This window comes from Canis lupus, chromosome 27, assembly GCF_003254725.2.
Source record: "Canis lupus dingo isolate Sandy chromosome 27, ASM325472v2, whole genome shotgun sequence".
Classification (NCBI taxonomy): Eukaryota; Metazoa; Chordata; class Mammalia; order Carnivora; family Canidae; genus Canis; species Canis lupus.
The window spans coordinates 31,715,621-31,736,441 of NC_064269.1; the positions used below are offsets into that span (position 1 = coordinate 31,715,621).

At 36.3% G+C, this 20,821-nt stretch overlaps 1 protein-coding gene across 6 annotated transcripts in view; it reads left to right on the plus strand.

The window, feature by feature from the left end:
* The window catches only part of RERG (RAS like estrogen regulated growth inhibitor), a 113,454-nt gene extending 92,860 nt beyond the window's left edge, over positions 1-20,594 (plus strand). For 5 of the 6 annotated variants that reach the window (XM_025455196.3, XM_025455197.3, XM_049102587.1 and 2 more), the window contains 3 exons: positions 10,304-10,360; positions 17,217-17,290; positions 18,855-20,594. In XM_025455196.3, the coding sequence (XP_025310981.1) occupies positions 10,304-10,360; positions 17,217-17,290; positions 18,855-19,262 (539 nt within the window). In that variant the 3' untranslated portion in view covers positions 19,263-20,594. Of the gene's footprint in view, positions 1-7,955; positions 8,120-10,303; positions 10,361-17,216; positions 17,291-18,854 lie in introns of those variants that run through there. The other variant, XM_025455199.3, reaches the window with a different exon arrangement.
* The last annotated feature ends 227 nt before the right edge of the window (positions 20,595-20,821 follow it).

The following is a 20,821-nucleotide window of genomic DNA, read 5'->3' on the forward strand; positions in this document are numbered from 1 at the left end:
CCTCCTTTGCTGCATCCTTAAAGACCTGCTTCAGAGAAAAACAAAAATCTTATTTATATAAGAGTTTCCTTTTTGAAATTCATATTCTCTTTCTGTGTTGCCATGGTTTCTGGTCATGGATATTCCCTCCACCAAGGATGAAGAAATCTAGTGATGAACAAAAAAATGTGCTTTTCCAAAGCATGCCTCTTCATAGGAAGTATGCTCACTTTGAAAACAATGTCAACCATTCAGAATTAGATCATATCCAGAGAAATACTAAAATATAGTGGTATGTATTGAATATTGGAAAAAACAGGAGGTTTAAAGGAAACAAACACGGGTTTAATCTCAGTTCTGTCACTTTACTGCTTTGTAAAATAGACAAGTTTATTTACTTCTTGGTTCAGGTCTCTTACATGTAAAGTTGGAGCCTTAATTCCTACTTTTAAGAATGTTGTGAGACATAAATAAGCTTGTGGTCAGGATTCAATACAAACTGCCCTTCTGATATTTAGCGTGTCAGAATTCCCAATCATGTTTTGATTTAAAACAGAACTAAAATCTCCCTGATCATATTTTTGCAGAGTATATACACTTTTAATCCAACAACTAATGTCATTTAGTAAGTGGATTCTTGGTTCCATAAATTTAATTTATTTATCAATAAACTATCTCTGCAAACATAGAGTACAATTCCCTCTGTTTTCTGTACGTATGTTTATTTCTACTTTTGTGAAGCTTTTTACCACTGCAGTGTTGGAGTTAAACCTGAGGCTGCTATCAGTATGAGATCAGGGATAGTGGTTCTTCTCTGGCCTAGGAGAAGAGGCATCATGGATCATGCCCTTCTCTGTCTGTCAGGTTTGTGATGGGCATCTGCACTAGGCACTGGACCTGAGAAGGGTGATATATATTCAGTAGAAGGTACTTGAAAGAACACGTTATCTTTAAATGATAAAGACACCCTAGCGTACAGACAATGGTAATATGGAAGCCAAATAATTTATCTAGTTTTTAATTGTTTTCTCATTTGTTTCTCAAATATTTATTGAGCCTGTTTAATGGTATCAGGTGATGTGCCAGCCACTGGAGATAAAGATGAACAAGGCTTAATCTACAGCCTCAGAATTTGTAAGACACATAGAAATGTAAATTAATATCTATAAAACAGTTGTACATGCTCTATAATAGGGAAGAAACAAACAAGTTCATGTCAGGTAGGGAGTGATTGATGGTTTGGGAAGGTCAGTGATTGACAGTTTAAAGGGGAGGTGGTGCCTCACTAGTTACACAGTTAGAAATGCTATGTGGTGAATAGTAACTCCATCTATGAGTCTATTCCATTCTTTGTTTTTTTTTTTTTTTTTAAGATTGTATTTTTTATTCAGGAGAGACACACAGAGAGAGGCAGAGATATAGGCAGAGGGCTAAGCAGGCTCCCTATGGGGAGCGTGATGTGGGACTCTATCCCAGGACCCCAGGATCACAACCTGGGCCAAAGGTAGACGCTCAACTGCTAAGCCACCTAGGTGCCCCGAGTCTATTCCATTCTAAATACATCTTTCTTTTCCTCTTTGATTCAGTTCTATATCACCTGCTTAACATGTGGACTAGTTTTTAGCTTATTTGGATGTTTAAGGGTACATAGTTTTAAAAAAGAAATGAGCCTGGAAGTATTTATGGAACACCCAAAAGAAGTTATGATCTTTGCATTATATAAAATAATAATAATGATAAGCTCTAAAAGACACCTTAGAAACATACAGTCAACTACAATAAAATGATGAAGCAAAATTGTATCATGAGGATGACTACATTGTCTTCTGTATGTTTTTATACACCATGGATTACAGAATAAAAAGAACAGTATTAGTGCTCTACATTAAGTCTATTAAAGAAACTCATGAATGTTCAGAAGTTTATATCGGAGACATTTCAAGCTTTATTTTTCCTAGAGACATTTCAGACTTTATTTTTTTTTTTTGCCAGGTCTTTGATTCTTTTCTTTTGTAATAAAAGCAGTGTTTGTGATCACACAATATATTTTCTTCAAAATGCATCCTCTATGTAAAGTACAAACAATTTCACCCCCAAAGTTTTCAAGTTAAGAGTTTAATAACCATGGAGGATCATATCAGCAGGACTCAAAAGCTGTCCAGTAACAAATTCCTCATCTGTAGAAAGAGGGGATTCCACTAAATGAGTTAGGGTGGGGCACTGAAAGTTGAGCAAACATTCCAGAAAGAAATGTAAATAATCTGAGCTTCGGTTTCTTCATTGATGCACACAGATACATATCCATAGGCATATACACATATACATATACACTGTGCTATAAGGCAGTGAAGGGTAAAGACACATAGTTGGCTCTTGAACAATGTGGAGGTTAAGGACACCAACCTCCCATACAATTAAAAACCCATGTATAACTTTTGATTCCCCCAAAACTTAATAGCCTACTGTTGACCAGAAGTCTTACTGATACCATTAAGTCAATTAACACATATTTTGTATGTTATGTATTATATACTGTATTCCTATAATAAAGTAAGCTAGAGAAAAGAAAGTGTCACTAGAAAAATCATGAGGAAAAGAAAATATATTTATGGTGTTGTACAGTATTTATTTAAAAAATGTGCATACAAATAGTCCCAGACATTTCAAACCTATGTTGGTCAAGGACCAAGTACGTATGTAAAGTTAAGGTAAAGCATCTGACCTAACGGTGCACACTCACCAAATGAAGGTGGGTAGCAAAGCTAGTGATAGTGCATTACGTTTAAATGCTTTCCCATCATAATTTTTATGATTCTGCTTACACTGATGTGTTTATTGAAGTGAGAAAACAGTTCCCAAATGGTATTAAACTCTCTCATCTTTCTCTTTGTCATTATTTTTCAAATCCTTTATCTATTGTGACATTTTACCTATAGTTTATAAAATTCAACCTGAAACCAATGTAGTGTTGATTTGGCCACCCATGCAGGCTTGGGATTACACACCACTGCCTCTGTTTTCTAATGGCCAGGTAATTATACTGTACGTTCTGTAAAAAGGAAGAAAGGAGGAGGAGGGGGAAGAGAGCTACTCTCTCCTGGTCTGGCAGTCTAATTTTGAGAAGTTTCACATTTAGGATACTGGGTATGTTTATTATAATGTCTTCATGTAGTTTTCAAGCTTTAAGAATTCTATTGAATGTTGAAACATTTTGTTGTTAAAAAAATAGAAAAATGATTTGGATAACATGTTGTGAATATACTGGCAACCCGTGGTGGGCTATGCTTTTGCTAGTATTATCCACTTTTGCCTTCTTTCCCTTCAGCAGAAATAGTTGTGTTTTTTTTTTTCACAGAATAATTGAGACTCATTGCAACATAAATGTTCTGAACTTAGTAGACTCTTGTGGAAGGTCATTAAAGACTATCTCAAAGTTACTGGTCTTACAACTTAAAAGTAACTATGTTTTTCTATTATTATTTTTTTTATTGGAGAGAGTGAGAGCACAGAGAGAGAGCACAAGCAGGAGGCGTGCCAGAGGGAGACAGAATCAGAAGCAGACCCCCTGCTGAGCAGTGAGCCTAATGTGGGGCTTGATTGATCATTACCCTGAATTCATTACCTGAGCTGAAGGCAGACACTTAACTAACCAACTGAGCCACCCAGGTGCCCCAGGAACTATGTATTTTTTTATGAAGGTCCCAGAGGTTACAGAATGAAAACCATACACATCACTTAATACATATTCATAATAAGTTCTCATTATTATATGAATGTAGAAGACAACAAGCACCATCTTTGAGCAAATATTAAATCAAGGGTTTCACTGGGTGTGTTACCAGGATTACAGGCAGAATTCAAAAGGAATTTAGGTGAAGAACAGTGTTCTTTGAAGTACTCTTAATTGAAACAGAAATTGTTTTCCTGTCCTAAAACAATCTGAACTGGCTGTTTTAAACACAGTTAGTGGGCTTTTTCCAGCACAATCAGTTGACCACAGTTTCATAAGCACATTATAATTTTCTTATAATAAATATTCATTGTTGCATGCTGCTGAGTTTGGGGGTATATATTTGTTCAGCAGCAGTAGCTAATTGATAGAGAAAGGAACTGTTTCACAAAGGAGGTTATATTTGAACTAGATTTTGAAGAATGATTAGGATTTTATTTGTTAGATAAGGACCTTCAAGGCAGCAGGAACAACATGATTAGATGCATTCAGAGATGAACATGCATGATATTAAATAGTACAAACAATCTGGCAGGCTGATTTAAGCATAAGGAACACTACTGGAAGTGATTGAAATTCAGGTTGAGAAAGTGTGTGAGGATCAGGGGAAGCAAGGGAATCAACTCTGAGCCATAGGGTAGTATTGCTATCCATATATTATAGATGAGAAAGCTGAAGTTTGGAGAGGACAGGTAACTGGAAACTGCTTTAAGTGATAGAGCATTCAATATATATCAGTGAAATAAGAAAGTTCCCTTCAGACAAAAGGACTAAATTTTCACATTAAGGACACTTCTTCAAGAGACCTATAGAGAAGAATAATAACCACAAATATTTTGGGGACCATATATACTTAAGGATCTACAAAACAATTGTATTATAAACACTGTTAATTGGGTCACCTCAGGTTATTTTGTAAACCGTAGAAGTGAAAAATAATGGCATCACAAGAATTGTTTTAAGAACATGAGCCTGAAAAGTAATATTTGAAAGTTCTGTCAGAATCTCTCTTGAGTATATTTTTAAATTTTTTTGAGGCTATCATGTGTGTTAGTGTTCATTTACCTTGAAAAGTTCATTTCTTTCTGAAAGTTGGTTTACCATACAGATCATATTCAATCATGATTTTATTGATTTTTTTAAGATTTATATATTTATTTATTCATGAGAGACACAGAGAGAGAGAAAGAGAGAGAAAGAAAGAGAGAGAGAGAGGCAGAGACACAGGCAGAGGGAGAAGCAGGGAGCCTGACATGGGACTCGATCCCAGGTCTCCAGGATCAGGCCCTGGGCTGAAGGCAGGCACTAAACCACTGAGCCACCCAGGCTGCCCCTCAACCATGATTTTAAAATATGATTCTGATCATTAAAGTTGGTACTTTTGATATTTTCTTCTTGATAATGACATTGGAAATCATTTTGAATAACTCACCCAGACTTGTTAATTTTTAGAAATGGCATAATTATTTTAATATAGAAATGTTACCTTTTAGCATCTGCTTATAAATGAACTATCCGATGGAATTATTAAATTGATGTGCCATTAAATAATATTTCCTTGGATTAAATTCTACCTAGTGAATTTTCCATTTTGCTAGAAGGCAGCTTTCATAGATAATCATGAAATTCAGTTATAGTAATATAAAAATAAACCGTATATAATGCAGAGTTATTCAAGTAGGTAATACATTAAGCAAAATGTTCTTCTCTAACTTTTAGACAAGTTTGGCTTATTTAGTGGAAAGGTAGGTTTTCAAGGCAAAGGGAAGAAAATAAGATATTTCAGAATGCAGAAACTTACCTGCAACCAATTAAATATGTCAAACCTCAAAACTTCAGGGAAAACAAGATCTTATATCAGATTGCTAGCAAACATAAAGATTATCCATACCACCATTTTACATCAAGACTTTTGCTCAGGCTAGTTGGGATGAAGAGGAAAAGGTATTCAAAAGAAAATTAAATCAATTCTGTATTTTAATCATTTAAAAAAACTACAGAAGTATAATTTGTAGGAGGATTATGAAGTACCCATTAGAAGGCATTGCAGATTATATATTTATATAAACTTTCAAGAAAAAGTTATGGAAACATGGCATGGTTTTGTTGTGAATTCTCTTGCTTTGTTTTTTCTGCTGCTTCTCTCAACCCCTGGTTATTATCTAACTCTAAGAAGAGTGAGCTGTAACAAGGATTGATGTATCTTTTTCATCTATTCAACAAGTGTTTTGCAGTCTACTGTGTGCCAGACAATGTTCCCCATACTAGAAAACAGTGATAAACCAATTAAATGCCCTCAGGAATACAGATTCTAAAGAAAAAATCAAGTAAAATAATAATAACAATAAAATAGCTTTTCAGTTTTTTTATTATTACTATTATTACTAGTAGTGGTAGTAGTGATATTAACAGTACTAGTAGTAGTAGTAGATTTACGGAATGCATGACTGGGGGAGTGGCAGGAAATGACCTCACTTATTTACTGGACTAGTCCAAAGTCCTAAAATAGAACCTGATAGAGTAGGCACTCAATAAATATTTATCCAATGAGATAAAGTCAGGGAGCATTTGGGGAAAAGATGTGGCATGCGATGATTTAACAGAAGCATTGGCTGCTTTGTGGAGAATAGTTTGAGGGAGTTCTGGGAGTGCAGCTGAAGGATGAACACTACTGAGGAAGCAATTGTATTATCATTAACAGGTGAAATCATGTGATGAGAGTGGTAGTGGTGGAAGAGGTGAGACATGGCAAGACATATCCCATGTGAAAGTCATATTTCCTAAATAAAATTATAATCAAATTTGTGGGTAAATAATATTGAAGTTCTATGATTCCATCGGTAAATGGTGAATGTCACAAAAGTACCTCAGACACAATGTAAATAATAGAGCCTTTAACAGAAATCCCTTCCACAGATGTAAAGTTATTTTCATTCTTGAGACTAATAATTTTCAATTAAAATACTTTTGAAAGCTTAAAAATATAGACAATGTGCTTGTCTTTTCCATGAATAATCTGTGTGTGAGAGAAATAAAAACATGTCCTTCAAGAATAAACATAAGGCATGTCAATTCTTCAATGTGGTTTGGATGTTTTTTGCTGCATTTGAAATAGACTGAATTGGGGACGCCTGGGTGGCTCAGTTAGTTAAGCATCTGACTCTTGACTCTGGTTCAGGTCATGATCTCAAGGTCATGGGATCGAGTCCTGCATTGGGCTCCCCACTCAGTGGGAATCTGCTTGTCTTCCTCTACTCTCCCTCTGTCTCTCTGTCTCTCTCTCAAGTAAATAAATCAATCTTTTAAAATAAAAAACTAACTCTGGGAAACAAACAAGGGGTGGTGGAAAGGGAGGTGGGCAGGGAGTGGGGATGACTGGGTGATGGGCACTGAGGGGGGCACTTGATGGGATGAGCACTGGGTGTTATGCTATATGTTGGCAAATTGAACTCCAATAAAAAAAATAGAATGAATTTTAAAAGTATGATACTATTGTTAAAATGGCCATCAAATAATAATGTGTGTCTCTTAACAATATTAGAAATGTTTAGATTGATTTCAATGACAAAGCCTAGCAACGCTGCCCCATTGGAAGGTGGCTTTCTGCAACTGAACCAATAACTCAGCTTCTCAACAACAAACATGACATCTCAAAGGTCACCAGAATCCTGTTTATATTCATAGAACGGCTTCCTTAGTATCCAACCACAGAGCTAATTTACTCTAATGTGAGAAAAATTCTAACAAGCTTGTTAATATGGTTTATCGGTCTTGGGAATAATAAAAGTAACAAAGGAAGCATACAGATGGATTTGGAGGTGGTCTCAGTGACTGTGGCAAAAAGAGAAAGCCAGGGGCACCTGAATGGCTCAGTCAGTAAAGTGCCAGCCTTTGGCTCAGCTCGTGATCTCAGGGTCTTGGGATCGAGTTCCACATCAGGCTCCCTACTCAGTGGGGAGCCTGTTTCTCCCTCTCTCTCTGCCACTCCCCCCTCTCATGCACTTGTACTCTCTCTCTCCCTTTCTCTCTCTCTCTCTCTCTCTCTCTCTCAAATAAATAATTTTTTTAAAAATCTTTTAAAAAAGAGAGAAAGCCATGGTATTTGAGAGAGGAAAAAAAGCTATGTACATATGAATATATATACTTAAAAACTAAAATGATTTAAAGCCCTAGCATTCTAGAGTTGTGTTGCTTCAACCATTCTATGGATTCTGAAAGTATTATTGTGTAACTGCATAGGGTACTAATCCAGGTTAACTAAGATCTAGGCATTTTTAAATGATTTGGTTATGTTCAATATACTCAGTTTTGAAAGGCAATGGAGTCTCAAATACATTTTAGAAAGATTTCTTGAAGAAATAATTGAAGTTTAAATGGTCTTAGAATTGGGGAAGTTCAAACTTCAGTTATGTAAGACTTTAATTTTACTACATTATTGCTTAAAGACGTCTGATCAATGTATTTTTCCAGTTGAAACTTTTAGAGTTAAAACTACATATTCTAACAAAAGGTGAACTATGGATACTGTAGGCAGTTAGTTATGTTTCCTAACATGCTAATTTAAAAACAGAAAAATATCTGTCTACTGCTTACTGCGTCTTACACACCCAAAAAAAAAAAAAAAAAAAAGGATTCTCAAGAGAGTGAACAGTGACAGACTGAAAATTGCAGATAAAACCACAAGTACACTCACTGTGGGAAGTATTATAGGGTCAGTGGCCTTGCTACTTTAGGCACTGCAAATATTTTGGCTTAAATTCAGACTCACACTCTGTAATTAGAAAGAACATTGCTACTCTCAGTCTCCAGCCAAGCCACATATGTTTGTGGTCTGTTTTATGAGGTTCTCATCGTAATTTGCACTGTGATCTCTCACATAAGACACTATGATAGGGACGATACACTTCTGCTGATCCTGCAGGGGCAACAAAGAAACTAACAGTAATCTCCAAATAACTAGTTCTGTTTCTTCCAGGAGTATCCTTAGACTCATACATCCAGGGCCTTTTGGTAAAAATAAAAAAAAAAAAACCCTCTAATAATAGATATTTTTAAACTATAAAATGTGATAGACATTCTTTAGTGAGGATCAGTGGGATCCCAGGAAGACCACAGAAGGTCTTCAGAGGGCTCATTAGCCTGCTGAAGTTGTTTGCCAAAATGCACATAATATGCACTTCACCAGGGAACAGATTCCAAGCTCTCATTCCATTTTCAAAGTGTCTGTGACACCCTTTTCCAAAAAAGAATATTTTAAAGATTAAAAGCTGCTGTTTTCAGTACACCTACAGGAAAATGTTGAGCATGTGTCCCATCGGTTGTTGGTTTTCTTTTCTTAAGATTGTATTTATTTATTTGACACAGAGAGAGAGAGCACGCTAGCATACAGCAGGGGGAGTGGGGGAGAGAGAAGCAGACTCCCTGCTGAGCAGGGAGCCCGACTGTGGGGCTTGTTCCCAAGACCCTGGGATCACGAGCTGAGTCAAAGGCAGACCCTTAACCCCTGAGCCACCCAGGTGCCCCATGTCCTACCAGTTTTTAAGGACATTGGAGCCGACACATTTTACCAATTCTCCTTCTGTCACCAGGTTCTAGTCAAGTATTATCTGGATGGCCCAGGCCTTAAATTAACTTCAGAATAATGGATAAATCACCGGCTTTGGAAACAGACTACACGGCTCAAGTCCTGACTTGGCCACTAACTAGCTAAGTGAACTCAGTGAAATTTGTTGAGCTTTCAGAGCCTCAGTTTCCTTATTTGAAAAATGGAAACAATCATAGTATCTGCCTCATAGAGATGAAGTAAGGGTTGAGAAGATCAGGCAAGTAGTGTTTCACACGGTTCAGGACCCTACCTCTGACTGTACTGTTTCATCAGTTTCATCTTTGATGAGCTTTAATGAGTCATTAATAAAATCCTTAATTTTAAATAGCTGGGTTTTTAAAAATATTTATTTAGAGAGAGAGCATGTATACACACACACACACACACACACACAAGTGGGGTGGGGGGGACAGAAAGAGAGGAATAAAGAGAATCTCGAGCAGACTCCCCCTGTGCAGGGCTCAATCTCATGACCCTGAGATCATGACCTGAGAAGAAATTAAGAGTCAGCTGCTTAACTGACTGAGCCGCCCAAATGCCCATTTAAATATCTATTTTTTAAATGCAAATTACCACCTAGTGATCTTTTCATTACAGTTAAAATTCTTTGTGTTTTCAACTCACTGCTATTAATTGTTATCAATATTCAAACTTTAGACACCTATATTGTGACACATCCAAATTTATTGTTTTGCTAAAAATTTTATATGTGAGCATTTTCACATTGTGATGTCTTTTGTTTGTTTTAACCCTGTAACTAAAAGAACAAATCTAACCTGTTAATGTACCATTAAAACATTATACAAGTTTTTAGGCCACAATATGAAATTGAAAAAGTACTTGAATAAACGTAAATAAATGCATTGAGTTTATGTGCCAAGAAATATAAAGCACTATGGTTGTCTGAGCTATTTCTCTTTCGATACAAGGATAAGAACTATAAGAAAATTAACAAATTTGTTTGAAATGTTGCTCTTTTTTTTCCACAGCTCTTGTAGTGAGATTCCTGACCAAACGGTTCATCTGGGAATATGATCCCACTCTTGGTAGGTCAAATTTTGTTTCCTCCTCTTTCCAGTCAAAGTTTATGACCTAAAAGCGGCAATGACATTTTCTTTTGCAACATTTTGAAGCACCTACCAGTTGCTTGGGAAGTGCCTTATCAAATCATGCAAAGTCTTTAAAGAAACTAGACATGTGTCTCATGCTGTCTGTGCTTAGAACCATGCAGGGTTTTCATGCATAGATGAAAAAAAAATAGGTCAGACTGGAGACGAGACAAGAAGGAAGTGGGTACAACATGATGCCCTCCCTTCGGGAAATGTAGTATCATTCATTCTAGTGGGAGAAGGAGGACACCAGTGGACAAGACTAATCTGGTGTGGAAGAGACTGGCATGCTGAGGGGAGTATTACAATAAAATAAACTGTCTGAATACTGATTTGGGGAAAACATAAAAATAAACTGTTTCTCTTCAGTGGATCTGAGTAAAGCCTATTTAAAAAAGAAAAAAAGAAGCAGCAAAAATTAATGTCTGTGGATCTTGAAAGTAGCATAATATTGATGTATGAAGCATTCATCATGCTTTTAAATAGTCCAAAACATACCTATACCTAGTCCAATAGATACCTATTTTGTTGTCATCCTCAAAACAATGCTGACAATCCCTGGGTTCTAATTTCAGCTTCAGATTTTACTCTGAAATAATCTTTTGAGTTTTTGTTCCTTACACATCTGGGACCCAGGCTGGTTTTGTAAAGGGCAACAACTTTCAATCCAGAGAAGGAGGGAGAGACATTGTTTCCTTACCAGTAACAGGATCCAGGCTGAGCTGGCCTTAGAATAGTGTAATGGGCAATTATTCCTTTTTTTTTTTTTTAATTTCATTTTGTTTTGATTTGGTTATGACTCCAAGCTTACAAGTGTTCAGGTAAAAAGGGATATTTCTTTCCATATATGCCTCCTTTTATTGCTTTTATTCACTTATTCAGCAAATATCATAAATCATCTCCTATGTATCAGATTATTCCAGGTGCAGAGGATACATCAATAGGCAGGAAAGGAAAGCCTCTGGATTTTTGAACTAACAATCTAGTAAATACAGAAGAGTCAATAAACAAATATATGTCAAAAAGTGATAAATACTATGAAGAAAAACTGACCAGAGACAGGAATACAGAGTGATCTTTTAAGTTTATTTAATTTTTAACTTCTTGATCCATCTGGGACTTACTTTTGTGAGAAGTACAGGCTCAAGATCCAACAGTGTTTCCAAATAGTTGACAAATTGTCCTGCTACTATTTACTAAATAGTCCCCACCTTTTCTCCCTACTTCCAAACCTGTTTTTTTTTTTTTTTAGTACATTGGGTCATTTACATTAGGATGCAGCTCTAGATTTGCTTTTTTTTTTATATCCACCACCAATACCACACACTTTTCATAATTGTGCTCTTTAGAACATTTTGACACACAGTAGAGAGGTCTTCTTTCTTAAACTTTATACAAAATTACTTTGGCTAGTATTTCTAGTCTATTCTCTAAGGCCAATTTTTAAAACTCTATAATAGCATGACATGATTTTCTGGAATTGAATTAAAACTATAAATTACTTTGGGAAGATTCACCTCTTTATAGTATTCAGTTTTTTATGATCTAATAACATATCTATTTTTATTAGTCTTTACTTCTCTGTTTTTGCTTTTAAATCGTTTTTTAACATCAGTAATTTTTAACATGTTTTTAATATAAGTGCAATCTAATCTTAAAATGATATATTTGTATCAAACATGCACTTGTTTTTAAAAAATCATTTATTATCTATTTTTGTCCCACTCTCCTCTGATATTTTTATTACTTATATAAGCTTTACAAAGATTATAGTTCCTGAGAACCTTAATGGTTTACCGGAGTTCAGTAGAAAAATCCTGATTTTACTTAGCAATCCTAGTATATTTCAACAAAAGATGAAGCTTATAAAAAATTATCTCTTTTTTTTTTACCTCTCTGAATATGTTCCAGTAACTAATGTTACTATTTTTAGTCTTAGGTGAATCATTGTCCCTTTTGTTTTATTCCTTCTGAAAAACAACTGCTGTTAATAGAAATCTGCCTGCATTGGTTATTTATAATACAGGCTTCCCTCACTAGGAACAATGAAACTTTATTGAGTGACCTTGTACTGTACTGTTCAGAAAGGATTACTGCTGCTAAGCAACAAGAGCCTTGATCAGACTTCAGGAGTATCTGATGTATGACTCACTTCTAGGTGAGGGTTTCATTAACTCACCCTGGAAACTGGTGTGTGTGTGTGTGTGTGTGTGTGTGTGTGTGTGTGTGTGTGTGTGCATGCTAGAAGTCACCAATGTTCAAGCCTACAGGAGGTTCCCATCTATTTGATGCAAGATGAATCAAGCATTTCCTGGGCTTGACTTTACACTATCATAGCGTTTCAAAACCACCACGAGAAAGGAAAGCTACCATTAAAAAGCTAAGTGGCATATTTGCCAAAACAGCCTTGAATTCTGAATCCAGAGCCTTCTTCAAAAACCTGGAGCATACTATAACACTCTAAGTTAATTATACTTCAACAAAAATAGGTAGCAACATTTTTTAATAGTGCAGTGTTTTCAACCTATAATAGAATTACTGCTCCATGAGAAGCCAAAGACTATGAGCACCATTCGACATATTAGGGAAGTTGAATATTTACTGCTCTGAAGTACAACTAAGAAGAAAATGTTTGCATCTATAATAGCAAATGATTCCCGGACTTTTCATTTCAGTAGGTTTTGCTTTTTGGTCTTCTAAAGAGAGGTATTATCATAGGAACTGCCATTAGAGATACAAACAAGGCACAGAGGTGAGAGAGAACTAAAATTATTTAAAACTAATTTTAAACTAAATATTCTTTTTTTAAAAGATTTTATTTATTTATTCATGAGAGATACAGAGAGAGAGACAGGCAGAGACACAGAGGGAGAAGCAGGCTCCATGCAGGGAGCCTGATGTGGGACTGGATCCCGGGACCCCAGGGTCATGCCCTGGGTCGAAGGCTGCTGAGCCACCCAGGGGGTCCCTAAATTAAATATTCTATTTGCACTTGCATTTCATAGAATGGCAAGTATACTTAACATCCAAATGTTTTAAGGCTATAATCTAAGAAAAAAAGTTCAGTTCTTTACATTAGGCAATTTTAGTTTTCCTTAAATTTTTCTCATTTCGCAGTGAAATGTTTGTCAGGGATCAGAGCTGGTCTATGACTAGCATTTGAAAACCAGCACTGAAGCCTTTGAGGTTTGGGACTTGCACCATCTGACCAGCAAAAGTGCTTTATGGTGGTGAGTGTAGTGTTCTATTTGCAACAGGGTCTGTGTTCTGATTAGATCCCCAACAGGAACTGAATCCCTGCTTCTGAGAGTCCCTCAGAAGAGTGCTGATTGTGGCAGAGCATATGGACAAAGGCTTAGATGTGTATGGTTGTGTGTGTGTGTGTGTGTGTGTGTGTGTGTGTTGGTGTCTGGAGAAGAGAGAGACTGCATATCAGCACTTACCACTACTATTACCATCTTGGAGGCACCTTTTACTCTGTGTTCGAATGGATTATGGCATCTCTCTCTCGTTAGTAAAGGCTCAGATAGGAACGAGGGTAGGAATTGGGAGACAGACCCAATGACACTTGGATTTTGGGATTAGTTCTTCCTTCCTGCTTCACAGTACCCACTGTTTGGAAAGAAAGGTTTACACAAGAGACAGGCACACCCAGAACAAATTATCTGAATTGGATACTAAAACAGAGGTACTTAGCCAACTCATGAAACTATTCAGTATTGGCACAGCAGGGAACATTGAGGTCGTCATTAGGCAAATAAGGAAACAAGTCGAGTGAAGTAAATTCATCCCACATTATGTGGCTTGTGTGAGGTTAGACCAGTAACAGAACTCAAGTCAGTACAATTTCCACTGTAGCATAAATCAACATTACTAACTGCTGTTGTTACTGTACTGGCTAAATGTCCATATTAATATGTCGAAATACACAAAAAAAGCTAAATCAGTAAAGGATTAAGCATCTACAACATCTCTTTGAGCATCAAGTTCTCTTGGAGTATACAAAATATACTTCTATTGATAGAAATGTCACTGAATGCAGGTTTTAGATCATGTATTGTTCATATACAATGCAATTCAGATATAATTTTTAATATACCAAATTGCATCTTGAAACTAATATTGGTCTTTAGTGTATGATATTTTGGTTCATTTAGATATATGCCTTAAACAATCACCCCCCCCCTTCCTTTTAAAAAGAAAAAAAGACTCGGAATTTCTATTTTAGGTTAGCATAAACAAAATAAAAGGTGTGTCCACTCTCCCCACATATACACATTTTCTCTTGTTTTAGAATGAATAGTGAAGTTTAATTCCAAAAAGTGCTTAATATGTTTTTTTAGAATTAGCTTCATTAAAGTTAGCGCTTAGAGGCACAACATTTTGCCTGCGTGGGCTATACTTCACTGTTTACATGAAGATATGGGTTTCTAATGAGAGAGAAAAGGCTTAAAGAGAAAAGGCTCAAAATGGCATGAAACCAATACTCAGCTTAGATGAAATCACTGCTACTCCCCGCTGCTATGTCTGTGGCAGACATTCCCTCATTTCCTGCATTCCATCATTTTCGTTTCAGTTAACAAACAGCCAAAGAATCACACAACTTCATACAATTTTCATTATATTTTATTTCCCCCCTACTGTGGCCTTCTGTGGTTGAAATACATATCCTATTTATCATGGAAGCAACAGAGAAAAATGTCCCTGTCTGTCAGACAACTTTTGGTGTAAAGAAATGGAAGAGAGCCCAGAACTCTGTTTTTCAGGCCCTAAGGCTGATGCCAGCCCTTTTAAAAAGGAAGGTAGCACAAAGGCCACCACAGAACAGTAGTGGAAGAAACAGAAATGGTATAGATCCTAACATGCATGCTGCTGTCTGGGCCTCTCCTTGTCAAACTGGAGCACTGAAGACGCAAAAGGAAGTAGTTAAGAGAACATGTATAGATGAGAAGTTGCTACACATGGTATTTTAGAGCATTAAATTACGCAAAATAATAATCTCTCATTTAACATAAAGAGTAGGAGGATGGAATGTTCTAGACTTGAGAATCATTGTACATACCACATACAGATTACCTATTCTAACAGAATAACAATACTGCAAAATATGCTCTTTTAAAATATATTGAACATAACTTCATTTTTAAATTGTACTGTTCAGAAAAGATTTCAGCCATGTGCCATGCCTATGGCAATGTTCATGACACAGGGCTGATGGCAGGCAGAAGGCTGGGTTATGCTACTTAGTTAAGCTTCCTTTCTGCAGTTTGTCTTTTAGGTAGGAGATTATATTTGTAGCAAAGTAACAAAAACTGTGGTTAAAAAAGAACTGCCTCTTGTGTCTCCCCACTCCTCCCACCCCAGTATATTGGTATCATCAAGAATTATAATTCTTGATTGCTTTTGGTGTGGTTTGATTAGTCTATTTTACTCCATTGGGATCTCAAGTTCAGTTTTACTGGTGAGAAGTCTAATGTCAATCTGAGTCATGTCCTTCTATAGGTGATGTGCTTTTTTTCTGTTGACCCTTTAAAATTTGTCTTTATCACTGATATCCCTAAATTTTGCTGTGATGTTTTATATATGTTTCATATATATATATATATATATAGTTTATATATGATGTTTTCCTTGTTTGTCCTTTTAGTCCTTTGGATCTGAACTGTTTCAAGACCTTCCCTCCTGGGAAATTCTCAGTTATTACAGCCTCAAGTATTTTCACTGCCCCCCCCAAGTGTATTTTATTCTCTTTGAGGCTCATTTTATAAGAGATAATAACATGTCTATTTCAATTATCCATCTCTCTTATATTTTACTTTTACAGTTTCCTTCTTCTTATCATGTACTGATGCCTTCTGAAAGAGTTCTTCAACCTGACCTTCATTGGCTCAGTCAATCATTTGTTGAGTTCATTATTTCAACTGTTTTAGTTTTTATACAGAGCAGTACCAGTTGGTATTTATTTTAACCTCTGGCCATGTCATGTGGTGAAAGGCACACTTAGACCACCCAAAGTTCTTGTATCTGCTGACTTCTCCTTACCCCAGTAGAGTTTGGGGACCTCTCTGATATTACCCTACCAGCCTTCAGCTGGCACTGAGCTATTGTCATTTTTCTACCTTGAAGAGGTAACATGAGCAGGAGAACTCTGCTTTGTTGCATCTCTCTCTGTGCAACCCAGCCCTCCTCTGCTTTCCTCACAACCACCAAACATGGAGCCTAACTGCCTTTTACTGCCACAAGGGTTTCTCATAGCTTTACATGGTCATCTTTTACATGAATGGCTTATCCACCTTATCTAATGTCCACTGCATTTCCAGGGCTGGAGTCTTGAAGGCAATGAACAACTCCTGCTTATATGTCATCTTGTCAGGTACAATAACTAACTGTGATTCCCTGAAACAGGATTTTAGGAATATCAAGGTAGAAGGCATTTTGTGGGAATCATTTTCTCAGTCTAGGATGTAGAGGCCTTATTTTAGAAGGAAGAGAACATCAGGAAGCTGGCCTCATAGGAGAATAAAATGAGCAAAGAGACAAAGATTCTCTCAGGTGATATACCCTCATGCTATATACCCTGAAAATCTGTGACTCGCACATGAGAACCTGTACTTCTAGGATTTCAAAGAGTGTAGAAATGGCACATTCTTGCACATCCATCCTCTCCTCTCTAGGATGCACATTCCCTTATGCTATATAAACAGATGTACTTCTATGACAACTTTGTAATTTAAACATCAAATTAAATCATGAACTAATTTGCTTTTTTATCTTTTTTTGCTCATTCTCTCAGAATCCACCTATCGACACCAAGCAACCATCGATGATGAAGTTGTCACCATGGAGATACTAGATACTGCTGGTCAGGTGAATAAAGGGTTCAGATAAAAATTTCCTGGATCAAATAAAAATGAGATGTATACATGCATACTATGAATAAAATTAAGACACCTTCCTCCAACTAACTAATGATGCCTAAAGACTTTTCTCTTTGATTATCTAGTTATTTATATACTAACATATATGGAACAGCTTATGTATGCATACCTATATAAATTACCCAGTACTTTAGCAGGATGGGAGGAGGATTGAAAATACTATAACATCCAGATGACATCATCTAGAATAGAATTACCCACATATATTTTGGCACGATATTAAGAGGTTCATGGTTAAGTATTTTGAAATGCTCTGATAGAGTTAAACAAGTATTGTTATAGGGAAGTTCTCAGAGCCTTCTATGCCAAGGTATAAGATGAATCCTTAAGAGTTTCAGTATATATTATATTCTAAACTTATATAACCTCCAAATCTTTTTTCAGAATATTTTAGGAATCTCTCCTGTAATATTCTTTCCAGACTTCACAACATCCTATTGAAGATTTGAGCTACATAATTGTATAATAAGCAATCCATAACAAAGGAAGCTAACATAAATTTGTCCTAATGTCAGTCAGTTCTGAGATTACAGCTAGGTTCATAGCTAAGCTTAGTTCCCAAGAATAAAATGACCGATAGGAGTGAAAGTTAGGAAGCTGAAAGGTTCCATGGTGCTCTATCAGTGACCTATGACCTGAAGAAGACTTGAACTAATGTATTTAATCCAAGAAATGTTCTTGAAACCAGCTAGACACTTTTATTTCTCATCATCACCTCATTATATATGCTTTCCCTGCCACCCATCCCTGATTCTAGAGAGACATGGTAGGGACTTACATACCTGCAGAGTTATATAAGCCCATGTGAGCAATGCATTTTCAAATCTCGCATGCTGCTTTCCTAGGAAAGAGTGATCACCCCCTTTGAAAATCACTTCAAATGAGTTTCTATCATTATTGGGATGGTGTAATATTTTGGGGGTGTTTAGATAGAAAAAAAAAAGCCAAAAGCCCTTGGCTTTGAGTTTGACTCACTATACAATTTTTCACTGTTTTTCTGTCCCTGGTGCCCAATTGTTTATGATCCGCAGGCAAAAGAGATTAAAGCAAAAAACGAAATCAAAACCACTTACTAAGCTGTGCCTCTAAATCTGATCTCTAAAGGGTGGCAAAGAGCTACTTGTTTGTTACCTATTTGCCGATTCTTTAATTGTGATGAAAAGCCTTGGAGGCAGTGCACTCAACTAAGATAATTTCTTTATAGTTCTTGTAATTATGGATTTAATAATATGTCCAGTAGAAAATTAGAAGCAGAAAGTAAAAGGTCTATGCAGTTAGAATGTTTTTAGTTCCTTGACATATCTGTCTGTGAGTAAGTAATGCTTCTATTCCAAGCTGATTGAGAAGGTAAGCTTGTATGGGCATACTATCAAGACATTTTAATGACACCAAACATAAAGAATAGTAATTAAGGACTAATTATTAGCATGAGCAACATCTATACACTGAAATGACTTCCAATTCCCCAACTGCCATTGTTTCCTTGTCAACAGGAAGATACCATTCAGAGGGAAGGACACATGCGATGGGGGGAAGGCTTTGTGCTGGTCTATGACATTACTGACCGAGGAAGTTTTGAGGAAGTTCTCCCACTTAAGAACATCCTGGATGAGATAAAAAAGCCTAAGAATGTGACTCTTATCTTGGTTGGAAACAAAGCTGATTTGGACCACTCCAGACAGGTTAGTACAGAAGAAGGGGAGAAGCTGGCCACCGAATTGGCATGTGCTTTTTATGAGTGTTCTGCTTGCACTGGAGAAGGAAACATCACGGAGATATTCTATGAGCTGTGTCGAGAGGTGCGTCGCAGGAGGATGGTCCAGGGCAAGACAAGGCGACGAAGCTCCACCACACATGTCAAGCAAGCCATTAACAAGATGCTCACTAAAATCAGTAGTTAGGTGGCTCTGTTCTTGAAAAGACCCTACTGAAGTGGGTCAGGTAATTAGAAACACTTTCTTGCCCATTTTTCCCCCTTCTTCGTCTCAAAATAAAAGAAAATACTCCATTCCTTGTTCTGACATTGAGAAATGTCTGGACTTCCCATTGTTCCCAGGTCTTCCATATGTTGAGAAGTTATAGAGTGTTTTATGCGATTTTAGTGCTGACAATTTCTCCCTTTCCTGCTTGAATAAGATCCACTCTATTGCTGTCTGAACCTGTAATCACCAGAGATTATGAAATGGCTGGGTTCATATTAAGCTATTTTTAGGCATCCTCACCTTGCTTCAATAGGTTGAAGGCTTTTCAAAGGCATTTTGAAATTCCATTCCTTGTCAAAGACTGCAAATGATCATCTTAAAAGTGTAAGATAATAGAAAATACAATAAAACCCCAGGAAGAAAGCTGAGATACTGGAGCAGGGAGTAGAACCCTAGTTCCTATTTGAAATGAGAATTTTCTTACTTATCTTAAATTATCTAGTTTTTCTTTTAGCCCTTATTCTGCTCTTAAATTCAAACCTGTTGTCACAAAGTTTTCCACTGTAGTAGAGTTCCATTTCATTTTGAGTGGGTTCTCTCAATGAGCTCTTGATCACTGTACTCTGATTCTTCTGTCGCTTCAGTAAGATTTCATCATAAGAGAGGCAGCAGGATACTTCAATTCAGATCCTGCTGGGCTATTTCTCACCAAGCCCAGGGCAATGTAAAGACATTAAAAGTTTTTTTCACCAAACCCTGATTTTTATTGAATGCTAATAGAGGATTTAGAATTAGAGGTGTCTGATTCATTTATCTCTCCACTTATCATCTTAGCAGAAAGACAACAGTCCAAAACACAGGAAAATTAAGAATGAAGCTAAACTACCCTTCCATTGGGAAGCGAAGGATTTAATGCTAGGCACAGTAAGAAAAATTAGCTTCTGATTCATTAAATTGGCTATATGACTTCTAATATTTTGGATAAATTAATTCACTCAGAATTCAGAAAAGAATGAGTAATTAAAGTTCACTATACCTGGATAAATGTGTGTAAAACAGATCCTTATATTGTGAAAGTACAGTCTGTAACTGATAAAACTTTATGATTTTTTTTCCCTATTATGCCCCCACATATCAAGATTTGGGCACTTTATTTTAGAAGAAAATATATATCTTTTACATATGTGTGTATTTATAAATGCATAGATATATGTATAAAAATTTGTAAGAGCTGGAGGCTTTAATTCACCAGTGCATTTGGACAACTTGGTGTAACTATTTTATGTGATCCAATAAAAAGCATAATTTTCACATTCTGTCACATCCAGCAGTCTTTCTTGTGATAACATGAAAAGTTTGTAATTTTAGAAGAGACGAGTAGACAATCAAATTGCAGAGTTGACAAAGCAGTGCATGTGATATAAAAAATAAGCTTCCATTCATAATAATAGCTCTTTTGGTAGAATGCTTAGGTGATATTTTAGGCACTTTGTGTATTATCTCATTGAATCCTCAAATACCCTATGCAAGAGATATTG